This window comes from Phragmites australis, chromosome 5 (genome assembly GCF_958298935.1).
Source record: "Phragmites australis chromosome 5, lpPhrAust1.1, whole genome shotgun sequence".
In the NCBI taxonomy this organism is placed as follows: Eukaryota; Viridiplantae; Streptophyta; class Magnoliopsida; order Poales; family Poaceae; genus Phragmites; species Phragmites australis.
This window is the reverse complement of record NC_084925.1, coordinates 370676-394342: the sequence shown is the minus strand read 5'-3', so window position 1 is coordinate 394342 and position 23667 is coordinate 370676. Positions and strand designations below refer to the sequence as shown.

At 42.3% G+C, this 23667-nt stretch overlaps 2 protein-coding genes across 3 annotated transcripts; both read right to left on the bottom strand.

Annotated features, from left to right (window-relative positions):
• Positions 1–351: 351 nt before the first annotated feature.
• On the bottom strand, positions 352–2884 carry LOC133918181 (uncharacterized). The gene is made up of 2 exons (XM_062361922.1): positions 2594–2884; positions 352–1621 (listed from the first exon to the last, which is right to left on the bottom strand). Exon 2 carries the CDS (start codon positions 1230–1232, stop codon positions 561–563), a length of 672 nt encoding a protein of 223 aa, XP_062217906.1. The 5' UTR covers positions 1233–1621; positions 2594–2884; the 3' UTR covers positions 352–560.
• Positions 2885–2973: 89 nt separating this feature from the next.
• Positions 2974–22312, bottom strand: LOC133918180 (MADS-box protein SOC1-like). Of its 2 annotated transcripts, none has more exons than XM_062361920.1 (7): positions 21913–22312; positions 4360–4426; positions 3989–4050; positions 3793–3892; positions 3637–3678; positions 3480–3521; positions 2974–3314 (listed from the first exon to the last, which is right to left on the bottom strand). In XM_062361920.1, the coding sequence occupies exons 1-7, from the start codon at positions 22143–22145 to the stop codon at positions 3150–3152; spliced, it is 711 nt and encodes a 236-aa protein (XP_062217904.1). In that variant the 5' UTR covers positions 22146–22312; the 3' UTR covers positions 2974–3149. The 2 variants fall into 2 exon arrangements, with proteins under 2 accessions (XP_062217904.1, XP_062217905.1); XM_062361921.1 differs by having other exon boundaries at positions 2974–3302.
• Positions 22313–23667: the final 1355 nt, after the last annotated feature.

The following is a 23667-nucleotide window of genomic DNA, read 5'->3' as shown; positions in this document are numbered from 1 at the left end:
TTCAATTTTTCATGTAGTTTATATTGAAGTATCTTAGAATGAGTATATAAGTATACTTGTAGTGATGAAGTAGTATATTCAATTTATTTATATGATATACAATATCTGTACTCCGGGAGTATATATACATATATATCCTCAAAATCGAATCTCTATGTACAGGGAAACTTACTTTACTCCTCAGGGAGTTTTGCGTGCTGAATATGACCATGTGAGACGACTATACAGGCCAGGGAGAATATTTTTCAACTAGGGACAATTTATAGCCTGGATAACAATCTGGATCTGGATGTATCGCATCACCATTCCAAGTTTCCAACTACAATACAGAATAATGCCACACCAATCAAATTCTGAACGAAAAGCAACGGCAAATCAAAATCATATGTTCATTACAATACCAATTAATGCTAACTGGTACAAAATATCCTTTAGACTCACAAAACAGTAAACAAGATGTTCTGTTCTATTCATTCATTTCTTTTGAAACCAGATGTATTGCAGGCAACGTAGCCAACACATTTTTTGGTGACTATATACAATACTATGACAAGTGTACTTTATATCTCTCTGTAAAGGTTGAGCCTATTGGTGCTACCAAGCATCCTGTTAACGACAGTGGCTGCTGCAGCTCCTTCACCTGGACAGGTAATTTCTGATGAATCTTCTCTGATCTGCAACGACGAGACTGCTTGGGCTGCTATGAAACCAGGGCAGGTAACAGCCTGATGGAATGTTCCTTGATAGTACGGACCTTGGAAGTCCCTCACTTCTCCCCAAGATGGCAATGGCTGGTCAATCCCCCAATCAGCCAGCCTCCCTTTGGGAGCATATGCACGATTGGCGCAAATCAGTCCGTCCGAAGGATAAATATCAGTGCCTTGTGTATCCACAGTGAAATCAAAACCAGCAGAGGGATCCCAATGGTTGCACCTTCTGTGCTTGTTTAGCATCAAATGGCAGGGTTCATTGGAGTCTTCACCTATGAGAACATGAAGAGCAACTGCTTCAGCTATTGCAGCACCTTCCTCATCCAGCCTTTGCTGTTCTTCTTTCTTCTGTTGCTTCTTCTTTTCCAGCTCTGAAATAATGGCCGCAGAGTTTGCCAGAGCTTTCTCTAGCCGCCGCCTCTTCTTTTCAGCCTGCTTCTGGCGATCCAATTCATCTTTGGCTTGTTTCTTTTTTCCTTTCTTCAAGACTTTGCCTGCCTGATTGCCTATAGCCTTATCCATGACAACTGTGCCTGCTACTATTTAAGCTAAACTTCTCTACAAATTATAATTAAGGCAAACCAAAATCTTAAAAGCTCATTCTTTCGGACTCCTTGCTGGAAGCTTTCCTAAGAGCTCGTCTACTTATTTTCAAACCAACTGCTACTACTACTAAAACGGTCACTGCAGGTAGCTACACCCACTCAGGTCTGAATGAGTATCTTATCTTGCGGAAGATGCAATCCCAGAATGAGACAACAGGGGAGAGCAGGAGCGAGAAATAGTAAGCGCCTGCTATTTCATGTATTGTTAATCTTGTCCCAAACTTGTTGCTGCCCAGTTTCTGACCCATCTTAGTAGCACCAGAATTGGAGTAAAACCACAGCCAACCAGCTCATAAGGATCCTTCACTGCGCCAAGAGAAGCAACTTGAGGTGAGGAATGGGCACCAGATTTAGAAAAGTCGACATACAAATGAAGCAGGAGACTGGTGCTTCTACGAGTAGCAATCAACACTGTAGCATCGTGAGATAAATAAAACAAATAATATGACTTGACACGACAGATCGTGATCTTGCAGCTGATTTCAGAGTCCCAACTTATATTGGCAATCAACAAACTAAAGTCTCGTAAAAAAGATTTCATGTAGCATCCCTGAGGACTCGGTTGTAAGTATTTGCTAGTCAAGTTTTCGTTACTCTGAATAGTATTTGACAGAAAGCCATTCTGTCAATGCAAGCCTATTGGATCTAGCTTGGTCAGTCACATTTGACACCTTATGGGAAAAAAGGTACCAGAAGAAGATTGTGAGGACAATTATGGATAACAAGGTCGTGGCCAATTAGCTTGTTGCAACACCACCACACCACAATAAGAGGGTACCCAAATTCATAAAACTTGTGCAAATCTAGAAAGTAATAAAAAACTTAGACCTAAGAATCAGATCGAAAACTTAGGCCAAAGAAGTTATCCTAAGGCTATCAGCATAAAATCAATTGGCATGCTCCGGTAACAAGTTTCTCCAGTAAAGGACCGAAACTACTGACAGATGCAGCAGGATCCCTTGCAGATCCCAGACGAAAAGACTGTACAGCAACCATATCCACACTGCGGGAATTTCGCAGCAGAGCAATTAATGAGAAATTGTTGGCCTTTGCTAGTCCAATTCTTGCTGATTATGAATCGTGGCACACGTACGCAGATTAAATCAAGCAAATTTTTAGGCTAATTGCGGAAAGGCCGATCCTTTGCAATAAATTACAACGGGTAATTGCAGACAAGTATGATAAATCTCCTGCGTGTGAATTCTACACCTAATTCCAACCGATTCGCATCGGGAAACAAGCAGATCCAACCGAATTTGCGTATGAGGGATCGATTACCAGCGTGGAGGCCGGGGAGGGTGGGGAATCGCGCAGTCACCGTGGGCGGCGGGACGGGGGAGGCAGGGATCTGGGCGGGCGATGATTCCTCGGAAGTGAAGCGAATCGAATCGAATCTGGAGGGGAGGAAGAGAAGTAGAGAGGAAGCGAAGCGAACCCGGGAGGCGCCTTTCCTTCCCTCTGTGTTTGCTTGGATTGGCGTCGAGGCGGATTTGGGGGATTTTCTTTTCTCCTTCCTCCTCCTCCTCCTTTAGAGAGAGAGAGAGAGAGAGAGAGTGTGCCGATTGTTTGAGACGAGGGAGAGCCCAGCCCAGCCCAGCCCAGCCTTTATTGGACATGGCCCCCACAGGGAAACAAACAGTCACGCACGACACCACTGATGAAAAGCAACCACAAAATCATTGATCCTCCAAATTATAATTTCATCGACAATAATCGTTTAATTAATCTGGACACGATGCAAGAGCAATTATACTCCAACAAACAACACATGCATGCATGTTATTAACTCTTCATCATCGATCAGCTGCGGCTCGCCGGCGACACTGTGTATCTATTATGATCGTCTTCCGATTCCGATGGCCAACTCCGTCTCCACCTCCTCCGATTCTTCTTCGCCGCCGCCGCCGCCGCCACCACCGATTGTTGTTGTTCGAAGCAGTGCAGCAGCATGCATATGGCCCTTGTTCAGCTCCAGCAGAGGCAGTGCCTTACACATGTACTGGTATCAGTTAATCAGCGTATACATACTACGGACCAGTCAATGCATGAGACTCCAAATAATTCAGACCAGCTAGTTTGCCACTAACTTTAACTGTCTGATGCTAAGATAAATAACATTTTCATTATTCTTTCAGCAGTATGTCGATCTGTTATATATAAATACCTGACCACGGAGCATCTCCTTCTCCTTCAAGAGCTTCCTCTCCTGTATACAGGTCACTTTTCGTATTAGTTTTGTATCTTAATTATTTGGGGCACGCAGAACACGAGCTTAATTCGCATATTTCCATGCAGTTAGGTAGAGATAGGCACACATATACCTTCTCCCTCAACTCTAAAATTTGATCCATCAGCTTCTTTTGCTGCTCAAGATCCATGAATGAAACAAAATACAACAAATATCAGTGACAGCAACTTGGATAATACAATATTTCGCAGCTAGGAAATCGCAAAATATATAATTCTGTTTCGCTTGCCTTCTTTTGCCTGATGCTACTTAGGCTCTTCTCCAGCTGCACCTCCAGCTCTTGTAGCTCCTGCGTTGAACACGATCCGAGGTTCTCCCCCAACAGCTTCCTGCGTGTGCATATATATGTATGGTTTTGCTTCGTAATTAAGGACACTCAGGACATAGCAACACATGCAGTTAGCAGATACGTCATCTGTCCTCACCTCTTATATGCCTCAATTGCATCTATCTTCTTCCCCAAGGTTGTCGCCTCTAATTTCCACCTCTTGGTATACATACACATCGCATACAAAATTATTTCAGATGGTGACAATTGTATGTATGTAGATTGCAATGGTATATAACTATATTTTGTGCACTTTTCGTTCATGCTCAGTCACACCCCATTTATATTTGCATTTTCGAGATACTTCATGTCTGTGCATATATAGGGATATGCATGGGATGTAACAAGTTGATCTGATGGCAGTTCATAGCCATAGCTCACATGATCGAGTAGCCTAACATACATGTGATATTCAAGTATATATAATTTAACTAAGAGGGGAAAAATATCTTGAACTGTACGTGGTACCTCTACACCTGGTTCATCAGCTTTCTCATTTGTGTGGATCAGGTAGCGATCAATCGTCTTCCGCAAGCTGAGAGTTTCCAAATATTAATAGAGACAAGTTAATTAATTGGAACCAAGGAGCATAATTAAGCATAGTGTGAGTAGTGGGTTTAATTTCTTCACAGGCTATACCATCGGTAAATGACTAGCTAGCTAGCTAGCTAATCGATTAGTTAACTAAAATTGTGCTCATCAAAAGGAGATCTAACCATATGGAATAATTAGCACACAGTTCAGTCATGTATAGGGTATATATAGGTTTCTGCTAAACAAGTAAATAAATGTCTAAGATTTAAGGTCTAATCTTTTACGACAAAATGGTTATATCCTTGGTTCTTTTATGGATAAAGCGAAAATGTAATTGCATCTTATGTTGAAATTAATCAACAAGGGACTGAAATTGTGTGTTTAATCTTGAGAGTTCATTTCATAACTTGAGAGTTCCTTTTGCCGTAAAGGAATTCGCAACTCGTTCTTGTACTTAATCTTGAATAATATGCTTAAATGTTCAATCAAGTCTGATCAAAGGCTTTACATGCTAAATCCAATATGGTTGCCTTATTGCCAGAGGGGTGTTTGCTGTACCTAGTCATGCAACCCTCCATCCAGGTGTAACACCCTAATTTTTTCAATTTTTGCAATAGTTTAAAATTTTGCTAAAAATTAAATAGGAGTTTCAAATTTTGTTCAATAGAAAAATTTAATTTCTAAATTTAATTTAGCCATAGGTTATATTTGTTTTTGATGCATTCATGCCGTTGTAGTTACAATAGGGTTTTTATTGCGTGAAAAAAAGTTTGCAAAAAATCGCTAGAAGTAGCTCGTTCAAACCCTTTTTGAATTTGAAGCAAAATCTAGTAAGAAAAAGATTTTTCAATTTGGAAAATGGCTCTCGGGCCGATTCTTCTCACGACCCATCTCTTTCCCCTCCCTTCTCTCTCCTTTTCTCCACCGCGTGGGCCGCCTCCCCCTTTCCCGTGCTGGACCGCGTCGAGCCGACCCCTTCGCCTTCTTCTCTCTGCGCGTGGGCCCGAGCCGAGCCGTCCGCCCGAGCAGCGCCGCCGAGTCGCCGAGCTCGGCTGCTGTTCTCCTTCCTCCCGCCTGAGCCCGATCCGCCCCCAATTTCCGCCGCCGGTTCAAATCGCCGCCTACCCGTGTCGTTTCCCTCCAATTAAAGCCCGTGGCCGCGATCCCTGCCCCGTAATCATTCATTCCCGGCCGATTCCCCCTCCATTATCTCTCTCAAATGCGGAAACCGCCGCATTTATCTCCATCAAGGTTGCTGGCCATTTTCTCCGTTTTCCAGCTGATTCGCTTCCCCTCTCGCGCATATAAGCCGCCCTCCTCCTTCCTTGTGGCTTTCCGCACCTATTCCACCCACTCCCACCCAGTTTTTCATTTGAAATCACTGTCGGTGTCGCATTCTTCCTCAACTCCGGTGAGCTTCGCCGCCGCGCCGATTCTCTGTGTCCGAGCCGCCATTGATCCCGTTTCTCCCTTCTTTGGTGTCACAGGGTCTCCGGCGAAGTTTCCCGCCGCTTCTCGGTGTTTCACCGCCACCAGACGCCGCAGCACCGAGCTCGGAGCCCTGCCGTCCACCATTCTCCGTCGCCAACCGCCCTCGGTCCTCCTCCACCAGCAATAAGCCTCAGTATAGATTCCCCGCAAGCTCCTCTTCCTTTTGCGCTTTGTCCCGTGGAGTTTCGTGGCCGGTGGCGCGATTTTTGCATCGCTCCGGCGAGGTTCCTGCGACCCCGCGCCGTCGACGGGCCGCTTTCCTTGTCCAGCACCGCCCAGCCGAGTCTGTCCGTCACCCCTTTGAACCCCGGTCGTCGAATCTCAATCCAATGGCCTACATCACATACCCCTTCGGTTGTGTAACTGGTATAGGGCCGTGGTCCACAGGTCCATGGGCATATTCTATGAGCTTTTCTAATTGAAAATTAAATAAGTTTTTATTTATGATGTCATAATTAGAATTTCTAGTATAAAATCAATTCGGATTTTTCTCTGCAAATCCAGTAAAATTTGCAGTTTAGCCCCTGGAGCTTCAAAAGCTCAATACTTTTTTCTCATAGCTCCGATTTGGGCGATTTTTACGCTCAAATGCTCGTAGCTACGTGTAGAATATTTTTATATGGTGTTTAATTTTAGTACTGTTTAGTGTACTGTTCTTAGTAGTTTCTATTGTGTGCTTTTTACGGTTTATCGATTAGAAGGGGAGTAGTTCAGGAATCTGCAAGAGCAAACTTTCGAGGACTTTGAGAAACCCTCCACTGAAGGCAAGTGTCCTTGAACATTTTGCCTCTGTTTTTGGATTCATGTGTAGTTTTTATCCTTCAATTGTATGCTTGTCTAAATGGAATCCTATGTTAGGGTTTACTAGTTTTGTATGATAATTCCTTGTCGCCGTTAATGGACCTTGAGATATGATGGGTAGACATGCTAATATAATCATAGTTAGGAAAAATGTTAATCTTGACCAATGTTTATGCAACAAGAACTGGGTATATTAATTTTGCAGCAACATAGTATAAGGATCCCAACGGAATGTTTGTATGATGATGGTGCGGGAATACACGTGTGCGGGTAATGCATAGTTGGTTTGAGGTTGTTTTTGTGTGGGATCCTAAGGAACGGTTCTTGAAGCATGTAACTCGGCTAAACCGCACAAACACGAGGCTTATATGGGTAAGGCCTGGCCAACTAATTAGCCATCCCTCCGGTTCTGTGGGCACCACTGGGTGGTTAAGTGACACAAGAGGGGGCTTCTACAACGATAGAATCGTCTGTTAGTGGTGAAACCTCAGTGGGTGCCTACAGATCGGCGAAAACTTAGTAAAGACCTTGTAGTGAGACCCCGACTCCACACACTGGAAGTGTGAAACAACACGGGAATCACAACTTGTGGGGAAAGCTGTGCAAACTCTGTAGAGTATCAAACTGATCAGATTAACCATGCTAACGGTCAAGAGTGGCTTGGACTTCTTCAGGATTAGATGGGATCAGAGTTTGGTATGGTTGGTTGGGTAGCGGGGTAATAGAATTACCTGGTGCGTCTTGGTAGTCGGATAGAATTCGATGAGTCATTCCTTTTGTTACAGTTGAGTCTTTACACCTAGTAAATATGTTGCCTGTTGTTGAAGTCATAGATCATAGTTTCTTAGTGCAGTTAACCTATGTCTAACCTTTCCTTGACTTAAGCCCCATAGCATGTTTTCCCTTCACTTGCGGGGTATATTTTTGTACTCACATCTATTGTCCCTTCCCTTGCTTTCTACCGCTGTTCAGAAACTGTCAATGGAGCTGCAACCTTCGACGAGGACGACTTCGACCCGGAGTTGCTGTTATAGGCTGGTGTGCCTCGGTTGATGCCTGTGGAAGATGGATGCCCCACTGGCGCTAAAGATCTTTAGTTCTGCTATGTTTTCTTTTAGACCATCGGGTCTTTTTGTAATAAGTTAAGTAACATTGTATTAATGGCACTGTAATGATACTCTGATGATGTAGCACATGTATGAAAACTTGATTCTGGCATACATGTGTTGTGTCCGATTTTGTTCCTTTAAAATTGGGTGTTACACCAAGGACGAACCTCCCTTGATTCAAGGGCATTCAGATAATTAAGCATATTATCCAAAACAATTTGTCAAATAATTAAGCATATGTATCGTTCAAATTTTATCGGATGTCTCCGAAGAGACTTAGGGCAGATTCTTGAGAAGAAAAGAGAGAGTTTCAGGTTCAAGGGTTGTTCCAATTTTATCGGATGTCTCCGAAGATCATTGCCCTTTTTTTCTTCAGGGTGAGCTGCTGTACAACTCTTATGAGGGTTTTAGGTTTGAATCGTTTTGAACTTCTATGCCAGGCTTCATGGAAACGGTACAACAGGCATGGAGTAAGCAAGTGCACCTCCAGGACGCCATTTTGTGCATGCATGTAATGCTCAACAGGACAGCCAAGGCCTTAAAGGTCTGGAGGAGATCTACGTTAGGTGATATCAAACTTTGCCTTGCTATTGCTCAGGAGGTCATTTTCAGACTTGATGCAGCACAAGAAAATTGCCTTTTAACGGGAGAGGAGATTGCTTTCAGGAAATATCCGAAGGACAAAGCATGGGGGCTAGCAGCAATAGAGCAGACAAGAGCGAGACAACACTCAAGATTAACTTGGATCCGCAAAGGAGATTGCAAACACCAAGTTTTTCGAAATCAAGGCAAACACAAGGAGAAGGAAACAATACATTCAGTCGCTTCTCACGGAGAACGGGCAACTGTTCCTACATGATCAGAACGAGGAAGAATTACACAAACACTTCAACGCGTAGCTGGTAACATACAAACAAAGTGTTAAATTGGAATAATCTTGGCTACCAAGCCATAGACCTATCAGATCTGGAAGCACCATTTGATGAAGAAGAGATCCAAAATACGATAAAACAAATGCCAATAGAGAAAGCGCTTGGGCCGGATGGTTTTATCGGGCAGTTCTACAAGAAATGCTGGCACATAATTAAGGAAAACCTCATGACAACAGTTAGGGGTTTCTTCAATCTAAAAACAACAAACTTTGCATTGGTAAACAACGCACACATCATGTTGTTACCAAAAAAGGCAGAATCCCTTCAGGTGAGTGACTATAGGCCCATTAGCTTAATAAACAACCTCTCAAAGCTTATCACAAAGGTGCTTGCCAACAGACTTGCCCCTCGGTTAGAGGATTTGGTTTCTCAAAGTCAAAGTGCTTTTATCAAACGAAGATGTATCCATGATAACTTCCTCTACGTTCAAAATGTGGCTCGGGAACTACATAGTAGGAAAGTGCCAGCTTTATTTGTCAAGTTAGATATTTCAAAGGAATTTGACTCGGTCAACTAGGCTTACCTTCTTGAGGTTATGCAAGCTCTAGATTCCTGACAGAAATAGAGAGATTGGATCTCAGCTCTCCTGGCAATGACTTCCTCTAAGATTTTACTCAATGGATCACCAGACAAGGAGACCCTTTGTCACCAATGCTTTTCATTTTGGCGATAGATCCATTGCAAAGAATCATTGACCTGGCAACCTAGAGGAATATTCTCAACCCGGTCCTTCCGCGAACAGCCAAGTTGAAATGCTCTTTGTATGCGGATGATGCAGCTTTTTTTTACCAACCCATCCACATCAGAATCGAAGGCTCTGAATGAGATCCTGGCGCTATTTGGTAGGTGCTCAGGTTTGATCACCAATCATAATAAAATGGAAATTTTCCCCGTTCGGTGCGAGGACATTCCCCTTAATCAGTTGCTAATCGAATTCCCAGGTAAGATAAGCAATTTCCCCGGAAAGTACCTGGGACTTCCATTGCATATGCGGAAGCTACGAAGGGTGGACTTTCAACCTTTGATCGATAAGCTTGGGGGTAGATTGCCGGGTTGGAAAGGAAAGTTGATGACGCTGGCAGGAAGAGAAATGCTAGTCAAGACTGTTCTTTCTTCACAACCCATATATCACCTGACAGTATTCCCTATCAAGAAATGGCTGTTGAAACGAATTGACCGTATTCGCAGGAGCTTTCTTTGGAAAGGAGGGGAACTGAAAAAGGTAAATAGAGGCCATTGCCTTGTCAATTGGCCTAATGTGTGCCGGTCGAGGCAATTTGGTGGTTTGGGCATCTCAGATTTGCAGAAATTTGCGAGGGCTTTGAGGATTATATGGTTGTGGTTCGAGTGGAAGCAAGAATAGCGACCCTTCTAGGAATGAAGACCCCGTGTGACCAAGCAGACATGGATCTTTTTTAGGCCTCCACTGCTGTATCTTTTGGGAATGGCAAGATGGCTTTGTTCTGGTATTCAAGCTGGCTTCGAGGTCAAGTGCCAAAATACTTAGCCCCTATGCTTTACACAAGCACTAGAAAAAAAAAATGAAAAAGTGATTAGTGCCTTTACAAACCTACGTTGGATTTGGAACCTTGGCCAGATCACTTCTCAACGAGAGCTTGTGGAGCTAGTCACCCTTTGGGAGCAACTCAGAGACGTCGCTCTTAGCCAAGATACCTTGGACACAATAAGATGGCGATGGACAAATGATGGAGAATACTCCACAAAAAGTGCTTACATCATACAGTTTGCTGGGCCGGTGAAAAAACCGAACATGCTGCCGATTATGAAGGCTAAAACAGAGCCCAAGTGCAAGTTTTTTGCGTGGGTGTCCTTGCTACGAAAAAAATCCTAACGAAAAATAACTTGGAAAAGAGAGGTTGACCTCATGACCAAATTTGCAAGCTTTGTAGTTCAGAAAATGAAACCCCTTCCCACTTATGCAAAAACTGCACTTTTACAAAAGAAGTGTGGAGCGCGATCACTATTTGGTCATCCCTCGCTCCCCTGTCGGACTTCGATGAGGTGGCCTCGATAAATAGATGGTGGAAGATAGCCCGACTACACATTGACTATTAAGCCCGAAGTGAGTTCGATGGACTAGTCATATATTTTTGGTGGAACATTTGTAAGGAACGGAACTAGAGAACGTTTCACAACGAATAGCTGCCACCCATCCAAGTCACACTCAGGGCTAAGGAGGATTTCGAACAACGGCGTCGAGCTTCTGCTTTCCAATAATCTGTGTTATCTATTTCTTAATTGTTTTCACTTGCTTGTCAGAGTGGTGCGCTTTGCTGACGGCTCTAGTTGTTTGAGTCGTAGTGCTCTGTTCCTGGGCTCTAGTTGTGATGAGGGCATCACTCATTTAGATACACACGCTACAAGTGATCATCCGGTGATTGATCCATTACAAGAACCGATTACATGGGCTCGTACACGTCGTTTAACTCATGAGGTGTATTCGTTACTTGTTGTCCATACTACTAATTATAAGGATGTGATGATACTCAATTTTTGTGAATTTTTTATGCTTAGAAATATGGGATAAGCACCTATGGAGCAGCCAAGTCGTACGGGGCTCAAGCCAACTTCAAGTCGGAGTCGAAACTCGGTTCGGATTCAGTAGACAGCGCCGCACTAAAACGGCTATAACTTCTTCATATGGAGTTCAAATAAGGTGTTCTTTGATGCGTTGGAAAGCTAAGGACGATAGCTTTGTTTTGGTACTGGTCCCAGCTCCAGATTCATGGTGGATTATTTTGTGTCGTCAAAACAATGTATTGTGTCACAATTTTGGGCCATATCGGGCTTTGTAAATGTGTTCGGGTCTAAGCCCAAGTTGTGGACGCCCCCTGGTCACCTAAAACCATAGAACGCCCCTCTTTATATATATAGCAGCCGTCTTCATAGAATTTTTGGGGTTTTTCTTAGATTAATCTGTCATTGAACAGTTTCGCCGTCGTTCGGTTTGTGAAACCCCAACTCGTGAGCTTAATCATATTTGCAATTTCAGATTGTGTTCTTCCGTGTTCTTGCTTGTGTTCTCTCTATTCGCTTGCAGGAATTAGCCTTCTTAGCGAGGTCAATCGTGCCGTGCGCGGTTGATAACCAACGGAGTAGTGGTGTAGCGATTGCAAGGGTTGCGTTCTGTCTTGATCGGAAGCCTTGAATCGTCAACGTCGAGTCTCCACCAATCGACTTACCATTACCTAATGGAAGATCGAGCATAATTCTCTCATCAACTGGTATCAGATTTTTAGGTTGCTCGCTAGGTAATTTCGTTTTTCCCTTAAATTAGTTTTGTTTTCATCACCTAGAGTCTACAAAAAGCCAAAAATATTTCCCTTGTCCGCTGTCCTACAACCCTTTGGGCCTTGCAGTTTCGTTTTTGGTGTCGCGTTGTTTAGTTTATCCATCATGGTCGAGTCTTGTTGCTGGTCTAGAGTAGTGTTCTTGGTCTTAGTTCAACGCTCGTGCTATTTGTCGCGTCGCTCTCCTATCACCCCCACCCCCACCAACAAGTCGAGCCACTACATCATTCGATTTGCCCTCGCGAACCTCCTTGTGTTAATTCTCGTCATGCTAGCCTTAGATAGGTCGCAAGCCATCTTGTATCACTCACCCTGCCACCGCAGCCCTCCTTTTTCATCTGGCGATCCGATTGCTTGCTTGCCCTAATTTCGTGGGCTTACCGATTGAGTAGGGAAGCTTTGCCCTAATTTTTCGCTACTGTTATCATTCATAGCCTAGGGAAGCTTTGCCCTAGGTGTGTTTACATCGCTAAGCAGAGTTACTTAGCCGTGTCCTGTGTTCGGTTGATAGGGAAGCTTTGCCCTAAACCGACAGAAGAAAATAAGTGCGCAGAAATCCTAGTTTGAGCAGTGTTCACTAAATCGGGCGTAATTTTTGCCTAGGAACTCAAATTTGGACGTTCTATATGCTGTTGGAAAGCTAATTTCGAGCCCGACGTGAAAAAAGCAACTCTTCTTTGACTTGTTGCCCTGTTTGACCCCCAAATTCGACTGTTTAGACCCTCTTTCGGGGCCCGGAAGTTTCAGCACCCATTTTTCACATCCTGCTATCTACCGCTTTGTGATCTATTTTGTCTTTGCTTGCTTCCAAATTTTGTGCCTATCTTTTTTAGACCCTTTATAAGTGTGTGCTACAACATTTGGAAAAGAAAGTGTGCAAAAAAAAGAGAAAAAATATTGTGGTAAAAATTAGAAATATTAAAGGCAATCAGATTGTGGTAGCACACTGTGTTCTTTGTGCTTAGTCATTTCTTTCAGCTTGTTGTGGTTGGTCTAGGGACAAGCTAGGGACCAGCGACGATAACTACTTTGGACATTTATTCAGCTTTGCTAATCTGATTACGATTTTGCTACTCCTTGCTATCATATTGTTCCGTGCTAAGCTACATTTTCTCTTGATCAGAACATGTCCTCTCTTGCAATCATACCCTTGCTCAACAAGCTATCAAGAAGCAGCCGCCGATTGTTCCACCTGTTGTGTTGGTAAGAACACTTAGAAGAGCGTGGTAAGACGCTTGAGTATGTGTGATTCCACTGCCTAATAGTGATAGGGATAATTTTGTTTTGTCCTTTGCTTTCTACTAACTATGGCAGATGATCCGACGGATTTCAAGGACTGTGTTTCCAAGGGAGAACTTAACACCCTCGTTCAGCAACAGAATCAAGCATTGAACGACATGATGGCAAGACATAATCAAATATTGAACGACATTGTCACAAGGATGAACGACATGAGAGCAAGCATTGCTAATCTAGTCACACTGGTGAACGACATTGAGCTGCGGGATCCACAGGAAGAAGATGCTTCTGACAATGATGATCCCAATGCTGGACATGAAGATGATGATACTGGTGTTTTTGTGGGACAAAATTGGAGGGCACAATATCAGCGCCGGTCGAACAACAATAACAACAACCGTAACCACCGCATGGGAGGTAATGTTCGAGGTAATGATGATCACTACGCTAAGGTCAAGTTTAAGATACCCTCTTTTGATGGTTCATATGATGCTGATGCTTATTTAGATTGGAAAATGACGGTTGAGCAGAAGTTTAATTCTCACATAGTTCCTGACATACATAGAGTTAGACAAGCCACTAGTGAGTTCACTAATTATGCAATTATTTGGTGGAATGTGTTGGTAAATTCTGGATTAGAACCTACTACTTGGGAGAGATTAAAGCATGCCATGCGTAGTAGATTTATACCCCCTGAGTACAAACGAAATTTAAAAAAGAAATTGCAGCGCTTCAATCAAGGTAGTCGATCTGTTAATGAATACTATAATGAACTACACATTGCTGTCCTTCGCTGTGGTATACAAGACAATGATGAGGATATAATGATTCATTTTTATTCGGGGTTAAGACGTGAAATTCAGGACTTGATTGATTATAGAGATTATAATACCATGGATAGGTTGTTCCATCTTGCTATGTTGGTAGGGAAAGAATTGCAGGGACGTGAGCCAAAATCGTGGAACATTGGGAGTTCGTTTTCCTCCAGATCGCAATCGGCAAAGCCAAATCAGCCTCGTTCGCTCCGGCACGGTCTGCTGCCCCCTCCGATAATAGGGCGCGTATAGCAGCACCATCACCACCAGCACCACATACAACCGAGGTGAGCAAATTTGTTTCTGTGCAGCAACCAACAACGAAGACCACTCCTTCAACTGGCTCCACGAGTAGTTCAGCGAGTATTGTGTGCCGTCGTTGCAAGGGCATGTGCCATATCATGAAGGATTGCCCCAGTCAACGTGCTTATGTTGCAACCGATGATGGTGTGTATATCAGTACTAGTGATGTTGAGGATGAATTTGTGCTTCAAGCTAACCTTGCAGGTGATCATGAGACCGATAGCGATGGTGATGAGATTTTAGGTGCCGCTGCCACTGAGGACTACAAAAATAGAACATTTGTTGTACAATGGGTTTTGAGTGCTCAAATGGATTAAACGGAGCAGCTTCAACGCCATAATTTGTTTCAGATGTTTCTCATTGTCAAGGACTGCCGTGTTCGAGTTATAATTGATGGTGGGAGTTGCAATAACTTGGTAAGTTCAGATTTTGTCAAGAAGCTTGACTTGGCCACTCGTGCACACCCTCGTTCATATCACATTCAATGGCTCAACAACAGTGGTAAGGCGAAGGTAACACACTGTTCGTGTTTATTTTTCCATTGGTTCCTACCATGATTATACAAATTGTGATGTCGTGCCTTTGCAAGCATGTTCCCTTTTGTTAGACCGTCCTTGGGAGTTTGATACTAATACTACACACCATGGTAGAAGTAATAAATACACACTTATGTATAAAGGAAAGAAAATAACTTTGCTTCCTTTAACACCAAGTGAGATTGTGTAATGTGATAAAGCGATAGCTAAAAATACGAAGAGAGAGCAAGATTTACAATCTGAAAATCAGCAAGTAGCTAAATATGTTTTTCCACCAAAGAAAGAGCAACCAACACCTTCTTCTAGTTCCACAGGCATTAAATTAAAAGGTAGTATTATGCTTGTTACAAAATCAGACCTTGCTGAAATTGTTAACAATGATGTTCCTTGCTACGCTTTGGTATGCAAAGAGGTTTTATTTTCACTTGATGATATACCTTCCTCTTTGCCTTCTGCTGTCACTAACCTTTTGTAGGAGTATAAGGATGTGTTTCCAACCGAGATACCCCCGAGGCTGCCACCTTTGAGAGGAATCGAGCACCAAATTAATTTCATCCCGGGAGCGACTTTGCCAAACCGTGCAGCATATAGAACCAATCCGGAGGAGATTAAGGAAATTCAGCGGCAAGTCCAAGACCTTTTGGACCGTGAGTATGTACGAGAAAGTTTTAGTCCTTGTGTGGTTCCTGTTCTTTTGGTTCCTAAAAAAGACGGTAGTTGACGCATGTGTGTTGATTGTAGCGCTATTAATAATATTACCATAAGATATCATCATCCTATCCCTAGGCTAAATGACATGCTTGATAAGTTAAGTGGTTCTATTGTGTTCACAAAGATTGACTTGAGTAGTGGTTACCACGGGAGATGAATGGAAAACTGCTTTCAAAACAAAGTTTGGTTTATATGAGTGGTTAGTGATGCCTTTTGTTTTAACTAATGTACCTAGCACGTTTATGAGATTGATGAATGAGGTTCTACGTGCTTTCATTGGTAAATTTGTGGTGGTTCATTTCGATGACATCTTGATCTATAACAAGTCACATACACAACATATTGATCATCTACGTGCTGTTTTTTATGCTTTGCGAGAGGCACGTTTGTTTGCTAATCTTGAGAAGTGCACCTTTTGCACCGATCGAGTTGGTTTTCTTGGTTATGTTGTTACTCCACAGGGAATTGAAATGATGAATTGAAAATTGAAACCATCAAGAGCTGGCCGACCCCGGAGACTATTACACAGGTGAGAAGTTTTCATGGTTTTGTAGGGTTTTATCGGCGTTTTGTGAGAGATTTCAGCACCATTCCTGCACCCCTTAATGAGTTGAAAAAAAGGGTGTTCCATTCCACTGGGGCCCAGCACAAGAAGAAACTTTTAACACGCTGAAAAAGAAGCTTACACATGCACTTCTACTCCAACTTTCGGATTTTGGTGAGTTAGAATATGATGCTAGCGGAATTAGAATTGGAGGAGTGTTACTTCAAGAAGGTAAAACCGTTGCTTACTTTAGTGAGAAATTAAATGGACCATCTCTGAATTATTCGACTTATGATAAAGAGTTGTATGCTTTAGTTTGAGTTTTAGAAACATGGCAACGCTATCTTTGGCCTAAGGAGTTTATTATTTATTCTGATCATGAATCTTTGAAGCACATTAGAAGTCAAGCTAAACTAAATAAACGACATGCTAAATGGGTTGAGTTCATAAAATCTTTTCCATACATAATTAAACACAAGAAAGGTAAAGACAATGTCATTGCGGATGTATTATCTAGACGTTACACCATTTTGTCCCAACTAGATCACAAAATCTTTGGTTTAGAAACAATAAAAGGGTTGTATGCAACTGATTCAGACTTTAAAGATGCTTTTTCAAAATTATAAAAAAGGGAGAACTTGGAATAAGTATATGCTGAATGATGGACTTCTTTATTGCGCTAATAAACTATGCGTTCCAGCTAGCACCGTTCGTCTTTTGTTTTTACAGGAGGCGCATGGAGGAGGTTTGATGGGATATTTTGGAGTGAAGAAAACTGAAGGTGTGCTGACCACTCATTTCTTTTGGCCAAAGATGAGACATGATGTCGAGCGCTACGTGTCACGCTGCACTACTTGCAATAAAGATAAGTCTCGCTTGAATCCACATGGTCTTTATATGACTCTTCCTGTTCCTAGTGTACCTTAGGAGGATATTTTATGGACATTATTTTAGGATTGCCTAGGACAAAGAGGGGGAGGGATAGTATATTTGTAGTGGTGGATCGTTTTTCCAAAATGGCACATTTTATACCTTGTCACAAGAGTGATGATGCTACACACATAGCTGATTTATTTTTCAGGGAGATTATACGCTTACATGGAGTGCTAAATACCATTATCTCTGATCGTGATACGAAGTTTTTGAGTCATTTTTGGAGGACATTATGGAATAAATTAGGGACGAAGCTGCTGGTCTCTACTACATGTCATCCCCAAACTGATGGACAAACGGAAGTTGTTAATCATACATTATCTACTATGTTACGGGCTATTTTAAAGAAGAATTTGAAGATGTGAGAAGAGTGTTTGCCTCATATTGAATTCTTTTACAACAGATCCGTCCACTCCACCACCAAGGTAAGTCCGTTTCAAGTAGTGTATGGTTTCAATCTCCGTGCTTCTATTGATTTACTATCTATACCTCCTTCTGAAACTCTGAATTTGGATGCTACACAACATGCTGAATTTATTTTAATGATGCATGAAACAACTAAAGAAAATATTAAAAAATGAATGAGAAATATAGAGCTTATGGTACCAGGGTAGAAAACATTTAACTTTTGAACCTGGTGATCTTGTTTGGTTACACTTGCGTAAAGATCGATTTCCTAAGTTAAGAAAATCTAAATTGATGCCTCGAGCTGATGGTCCTTTTAAAGTTATTGAGAAGATTAATGATAATGCATATAAACTTGAGTTGCTTGCAGATTTTGGGGTTAGTCCCACATTTAACATTTCAGATTTAAAAACATATGTTGGAGAGAAAGATGAGGTTGCGTCGAGGACGACTCCAATTCAAGAGGGGGAGGATGATGAGGACATCACTCCTTTAGATACACGCACTACAAGTGATCCTCCAGTGATTGATCCATTACAAGGACCAATTACACGGGCTCGTGCACGTCGTTTAACTCATGAGGTGAATTCGTTACTCGCTGTCCATACTACTAATTATAAGGATTGGATGCTACTTAATTTTTGTGAATTTTTTATGCTTAGGAATATGGGAGAAGCACCTATGGAACAGCCAAGTCGGACGGGGCTTAAGCCAACTTCAAGTCGGAGTCGGAACTCGGTTCGGATTCAGTAGACAACGCCGCACTAAAACGGCTATAACTTCTTCATATGCAGTCCAAATAAGGTGTTCTTTGATGCGTTGGAAAGCTACGGACGATAGCTTTGTTTAGGTATTGGTCCCAGCTCCAGATTCACGGTGGATTATTTTGTGTCGTCAAAACAATGTGCTGTGTCACAATTTTGGGCCATATCGGGCCTTGTAAATGTGTTCGGGTCTAAGCCCAAGTTGTGGATGCCCCCTGGACGCCCAAAACCCTAGCACGCCCTTCTTCATATATCTAGTAGCCGTCGTCAGACTTTTTGGGGGGTTTTCTTAGATTAATCTGTCATTGAACAGTTTCACCGTCGTTCGGTTTGTGAAACCCCAACTCGTGAGCTTAATCATATTTGCAATTTCAGATTGTGTTCTTTCGTATTCTTGCTTGTGTTCTCGATTCGCTTGCAGGAATTAGCCTTCTTGACGAGGTCAATCGTGCCGCGCGCAGTTGATAACCAACGGAGCAGTGGTGTAGCGATTGCAAGAGTTACGTTCTGTCCTGATCGGAAGCATTGGATCGTCAACGACGAGTCTCCACCAATCGACTTACCATTACCTAACGGAAGATCGAGCCTAATCCTCTCATCAAGTTGTACTCTATTTTACTCCTAATTTAATTATGGCAACTCTCTTGCCGTCTGTTAAAAAAAATTAAGCATATGTATGTGTATTTGATATATGTATAGGTATGCAATCAATTTGTTGCGTATGACCAGGATCACTCGTTTAAAGTTGCTCGGTTTTATCTTATGGACTGCTCAAGCAAGAATTTAATGCCTCTTAGTTACACACTTAGACTTTATTAAAGATATGCGTACATATAAAATGTTTAGAAATGTAAAATCGTAGGAGTTTCCAGTCATACTTGTTAAAAGAGATAAGAGTCTCATGTATTCTATTATTTACAAGCTTCTCAAGTTAGTGTTAGAAGCTTCCCGTGGCAACTACTAGTGTTGAGAGGGTACTATGAATTATGCAAAAAAATAAGTTAAGAAATAGAATAGGGGACTACTTATTGAATAACTGTCTTGTTACATTCATTGAGCGCCAGTTTTTCAGACAAGTCATGAACGAGGTCCTGATATTGCGCATTCAATCCATGAAGCAGCGCATAGTTATATCATACTAGTTATGATGTAATTTGTATAACTATTTGAGTTTGTATCTAATATGAATAATTTATATTATATTATAAAGTTTAATATTGTGAATCTTTTATTTTCCATTGAATACTTTATGCTACCGTCGAAGTTTGAATGCCCAACCTAGAAATCCTAAGTCCGCCACTGCCTCCATCCGGATGATGCGGTGACCATGGGACGGTGCAGCGTGCTTCATTTCCAGAAGGTTTCAGGCTTCGGAGAAGGAAGGTCATTGCATGATGCGGTGAGACATTGCATGATGCGGGGCTCACTACATGATGCGGTGAGTTCACTGCATGTTACGATGATTAGGAATTTCATAGATTTCCTACCCAATAGCTAGTTTTTGGGGTTGGATCTATAAATACCCCTATCCACTGACGATTTAGGTTTCTCACTCACAACACAAGGCATACACACATATTGAAGAGGATTTGAGTCACCTTAAAGTTGAAGATCAAGGAAATTAGCATAAGATCAGTGACTTGATTAATACTAGTTTAGGCATAGCGTGCATCCAACTAGGTGATTAGCTTAGAGTTGGATCAAGTGAGTGATCCACCCTTATTACTCTTGGTGTTTTCCTTCACCTAGACGGCTTGGCAGTGGTGAGTCTTGTGAGGCCCTCCAATCAAGTTTGTGGAGTGGTCGCAAGCATTGTGAGTAGGAGGAGTAGCCTGTGCGGACACATCAAAGCATTACCATAGTGAAGACGATGATGAGCATCCAGGTGCACCTAATGGGAGACACACTGGTGTGGGGGAGCTCTAACGGCAAGAACCACAGAGTTATCCGACCGGAGAGTTTAGCCCTTGCAAAGGACTCTAATATGGACTAGTGGTGAGAGATAACTCATTGATACCATGGGAAAACGGAAAAGTTGTCATGCCAAATTTGCGCTTTCTATTTCGTTTACATTCCACACTTCTATATTGCACTATTTTTTTCTTCTGCATTTATGTTCCCTATAATTGCATGTGTAGTTGCTAGGATTGGAATCTAGGGTGGTGCAGAACTTTATTATGATAGAGTGCAAACTAGACAAACCTAATTGAGTACATTTAGATAGAAATTAATTTAGATTTATGTTGTTGATTTGACTTGATTAATTTTAGAATCCGTAATTCACCCCCTAGGGCATCACCGTTCTTTACAAAGACTTGCCGATGGTCGGGATCACGGGGACGAGATGACACGCTCCGATATTGGAAGACTTACTTAAAATGTTAGCATGTGATGGAAAACACTTTTAGAAACGTGCAATGCGGTTTTACATGCAAGGAGATAGACTCTTCAAATCTCTCTGCTCCCCTCGCTGTCAGACCGAACAAACCCACAATGAGATCACCGGAGCTCAATTTGTGTTGTTTTGTTTGTTACTCTTGTATTCTTGCTTCTGCTTTGCAACAAGCGGTCTCTAGCTTGGTTCATAGAGTCAATAGTTCATCAGTAGCCACATGATCTTATCAGTTAGAAGAGACTATCCAATTTTTTATGAGGCACCTATTCACCACTCCTTTGTTTGATCCTTCATTTGTAATTATTCTCACCTCACAAATCTACATGGATGATGTTTCATTTTTTCCCATGTAGAGGAGGTATAACTCTTGCTAGATACAACAATGCAAGAAAAGAACACATACATGAAAACTATACACATTATATATTAACTGTATTTTATGTACTAATTGCCAGAGAGAAGTTGTTCCAAGCTTCATCATTCATGGATGGGCCAAAATAGAAATTAATCCAACGAATCGTTTTGTACTTGTGTTTTCAAATGCAAGTCAAAGGAATGTCGCTGACCACTGCCAGTGGTACACAATCATACTGTACGAATGAAGCTTTATATGTAGAGTACAGTATCTTAGAGTGTGCTAGACATTTCAAACTACTAGCTAGCTGGTGAGGTAGCAGTCAGACAAGTACACTGAATAAAGGTTCTACAGTTAGCTCTGAGAGGTGATTTCGTTTGCATTGCGTACTTGAGAGGATTATTTTTTCGAACAATATTTCTAATTTTTAACCCTGAAAAGGGGCATTTAGAATTAAGAGAGAGGACAAGAAAACAAATATATTATACCGCATGTCTATATGTGTTTAGAGTAATCTCCTATTGTAATTCCCCGTACGTGTATATATGTGTAGTAATATAAACACCAAGAAATATATGTATGTCGATTGTCGATCTACCAGCATATGTCCATACATACTTCATACTTGGAAGAGAGAGAGAGAGAGAGAGAGTACAGGATAATGCATCGCCACACAGTAGTGCGTAGATGTATTTTATTTCATGTACTCGGTCGATTAGTGTCGGAGTTAACCCAAACACATGTTAATCCATCCATCCGCACCTACGTACGGATCATCAAGCAAGGAAGAAGCAAATGATCTGCTAGGGCTCGCGAAGGGAGGAACAAAGCCAGGCGACGTACTCGGTGGCGGAGGCGAACTGGTAGAGGCGGCCGCGCGTGGAGAAGACGATGAGCGCGACCTCGGCGTCGCAGAGCACGGACAGCTCGAACGCCTTCTTCAGGAGCCCGCTCCGCCGCTTGGAGAAGGTCACCTGCCGGCTCGTGGTGTCCTCGATCCGCCTCATCTCGCGCCGCCCGCGCCGCCCCCTCTTCCTGCCGTCCGGCGCCCCCGCCGCGATCCCCTCGGCCGCCATCCGGAGGCACGGATGGATGGATCGATCTGCCGTACGTACGAATTGAAGGTGTAGCGAATCAAGGGAGTGGGGAGTGCTGGGCTTAATCTGGTAGCAATATAATGGGAATTTGTAGGATTGCAATTTCTGGAGGAAGAAGAAAAGGAAAAGGAAGAAGGGTTGGGGGGGGGGGGAGGGGGGTTGGTTATTACTTAGAAAGGAAAGGGACCGAGAAACCACAAACGGAAACGCTGGGTGGCCAGGGGCGCACTACCATACCATACCACCAATCGATGCATGAACCCATCATTTCCTTTCCTCTCCTCCTGCAAAAAAGAAAAAAATGATTTTTCACCAACTGGGTTTTCGGCAAAATATGATTTTTCCCTTTCCTCCTGCAAAAAGAAAAAAAATGATTTTCACCAAAATATGATATTTAAAGTCTGGATAAAAACTGGAGTAGTATTGTCTCGTTATTAGGCCAAAGTGTGCATCGGAAGAGAGGCTACTACCCACTACTGTACGCAGAGGGAGGGGGAGAGGAGTCAAATGAGATTCATGCAGGCAGGCAGGCAGGAAATATAAGCGTAGCCATTAGTCCCATCATATCGATTGGCGTGATCGACATGATAAAGATGGGAGTACAACTGGAGCACTAGCTAGTTTAAACCAGGATATGCTATGTACTGGCCTGTTGCAGCAGGCAGCTGGATTCCCTAGCTTAATTTCGTCTCGATCTCGGAATAGAAAAGGGAAAGCAAGTAACCCTAACCCTAACCCTTCGCAGCAGCCTGTGCATGTCCTCTTGCTTCTTCTACAATACTTTTTGGCACAACTTTAGTTTCAAAAATTTCTAAAGCTAAATATTCATAATTTCAGAAATATATGAAACTGAAACTATAGGTCTACTATGAGTATTTATATGAGCTACCTTGTTCTTATTTCAGACTAAAAATATAGACACAAATAACTTTATTTTAGACTTAAAATCTGACATGAAGTTAGAAGTTGGAGCTATGACAAACAGAACTCACCTCTTGTTAGTTAACCTCCCTCTAATTGAAGCACTCATGGTCAAAGTCGTACTCTCACGCTTTCATCACCATACAATACTACCATATTGCCACTTGTACATGACCACACACTTTTCCCTTGCCTCACAATATTTGCACATGATGAGCATAGAGACTATTGGATAAAAGCACACTTTTCTATTTAATTTAGTTCCTAGATAAACCATGAACATAAATGGATAGACTAACATTGTGATGCAACAAGAGTATAACCTAGACATATATGTAACATGATTATACATGTAATTTTCTAATATACTTGATATCAAGAACAAAATAGTACTACTAAGTATGACAAGCATGATTAAATAAAAGATTGAGCATAATGAACATACTGAACGACAACACGAGAGATGCAGAGGCTCCCACGATGACGATGAAGAACTCAAAGATAAAGAGGAAGCAGATCGCGAGCAATCAACGGCGAAGAGGTAGTAAATCATGAGCAGTCGCGTAAAGCGCTTGCCAAA

Coding starts and splice junctions, on each gene's coding strand:
- LOC133918181 (XM_062361922.1), bottom strand. CDS start 1,232: ATGGATAAGGCTATAGGCAATCAGGCAGGCAAAGTCTTGAAGAAAGGA.
- LOC133918180 (XM_062361920.1), bottom strand. CDS start 22,145: ATGGCGGCCGAGGGGATCGCGGCGGGGGCGCCGGACGGCAGGAAGAGG. Junction 4,051..4,359: donor CTGATGAACCAGGTGTAGAG/GTACCACGTACA, acceptor ATGTATACCAAG/AGGTGGAAATTAGAGGCGAC. Junction 3,893..3,988: donor GCAATTGAGGCATATAAGAG/GTGAGGACAGAT, acceptor ATGCACACGCAG/GAAGCTGTTGGGGGAGAACC.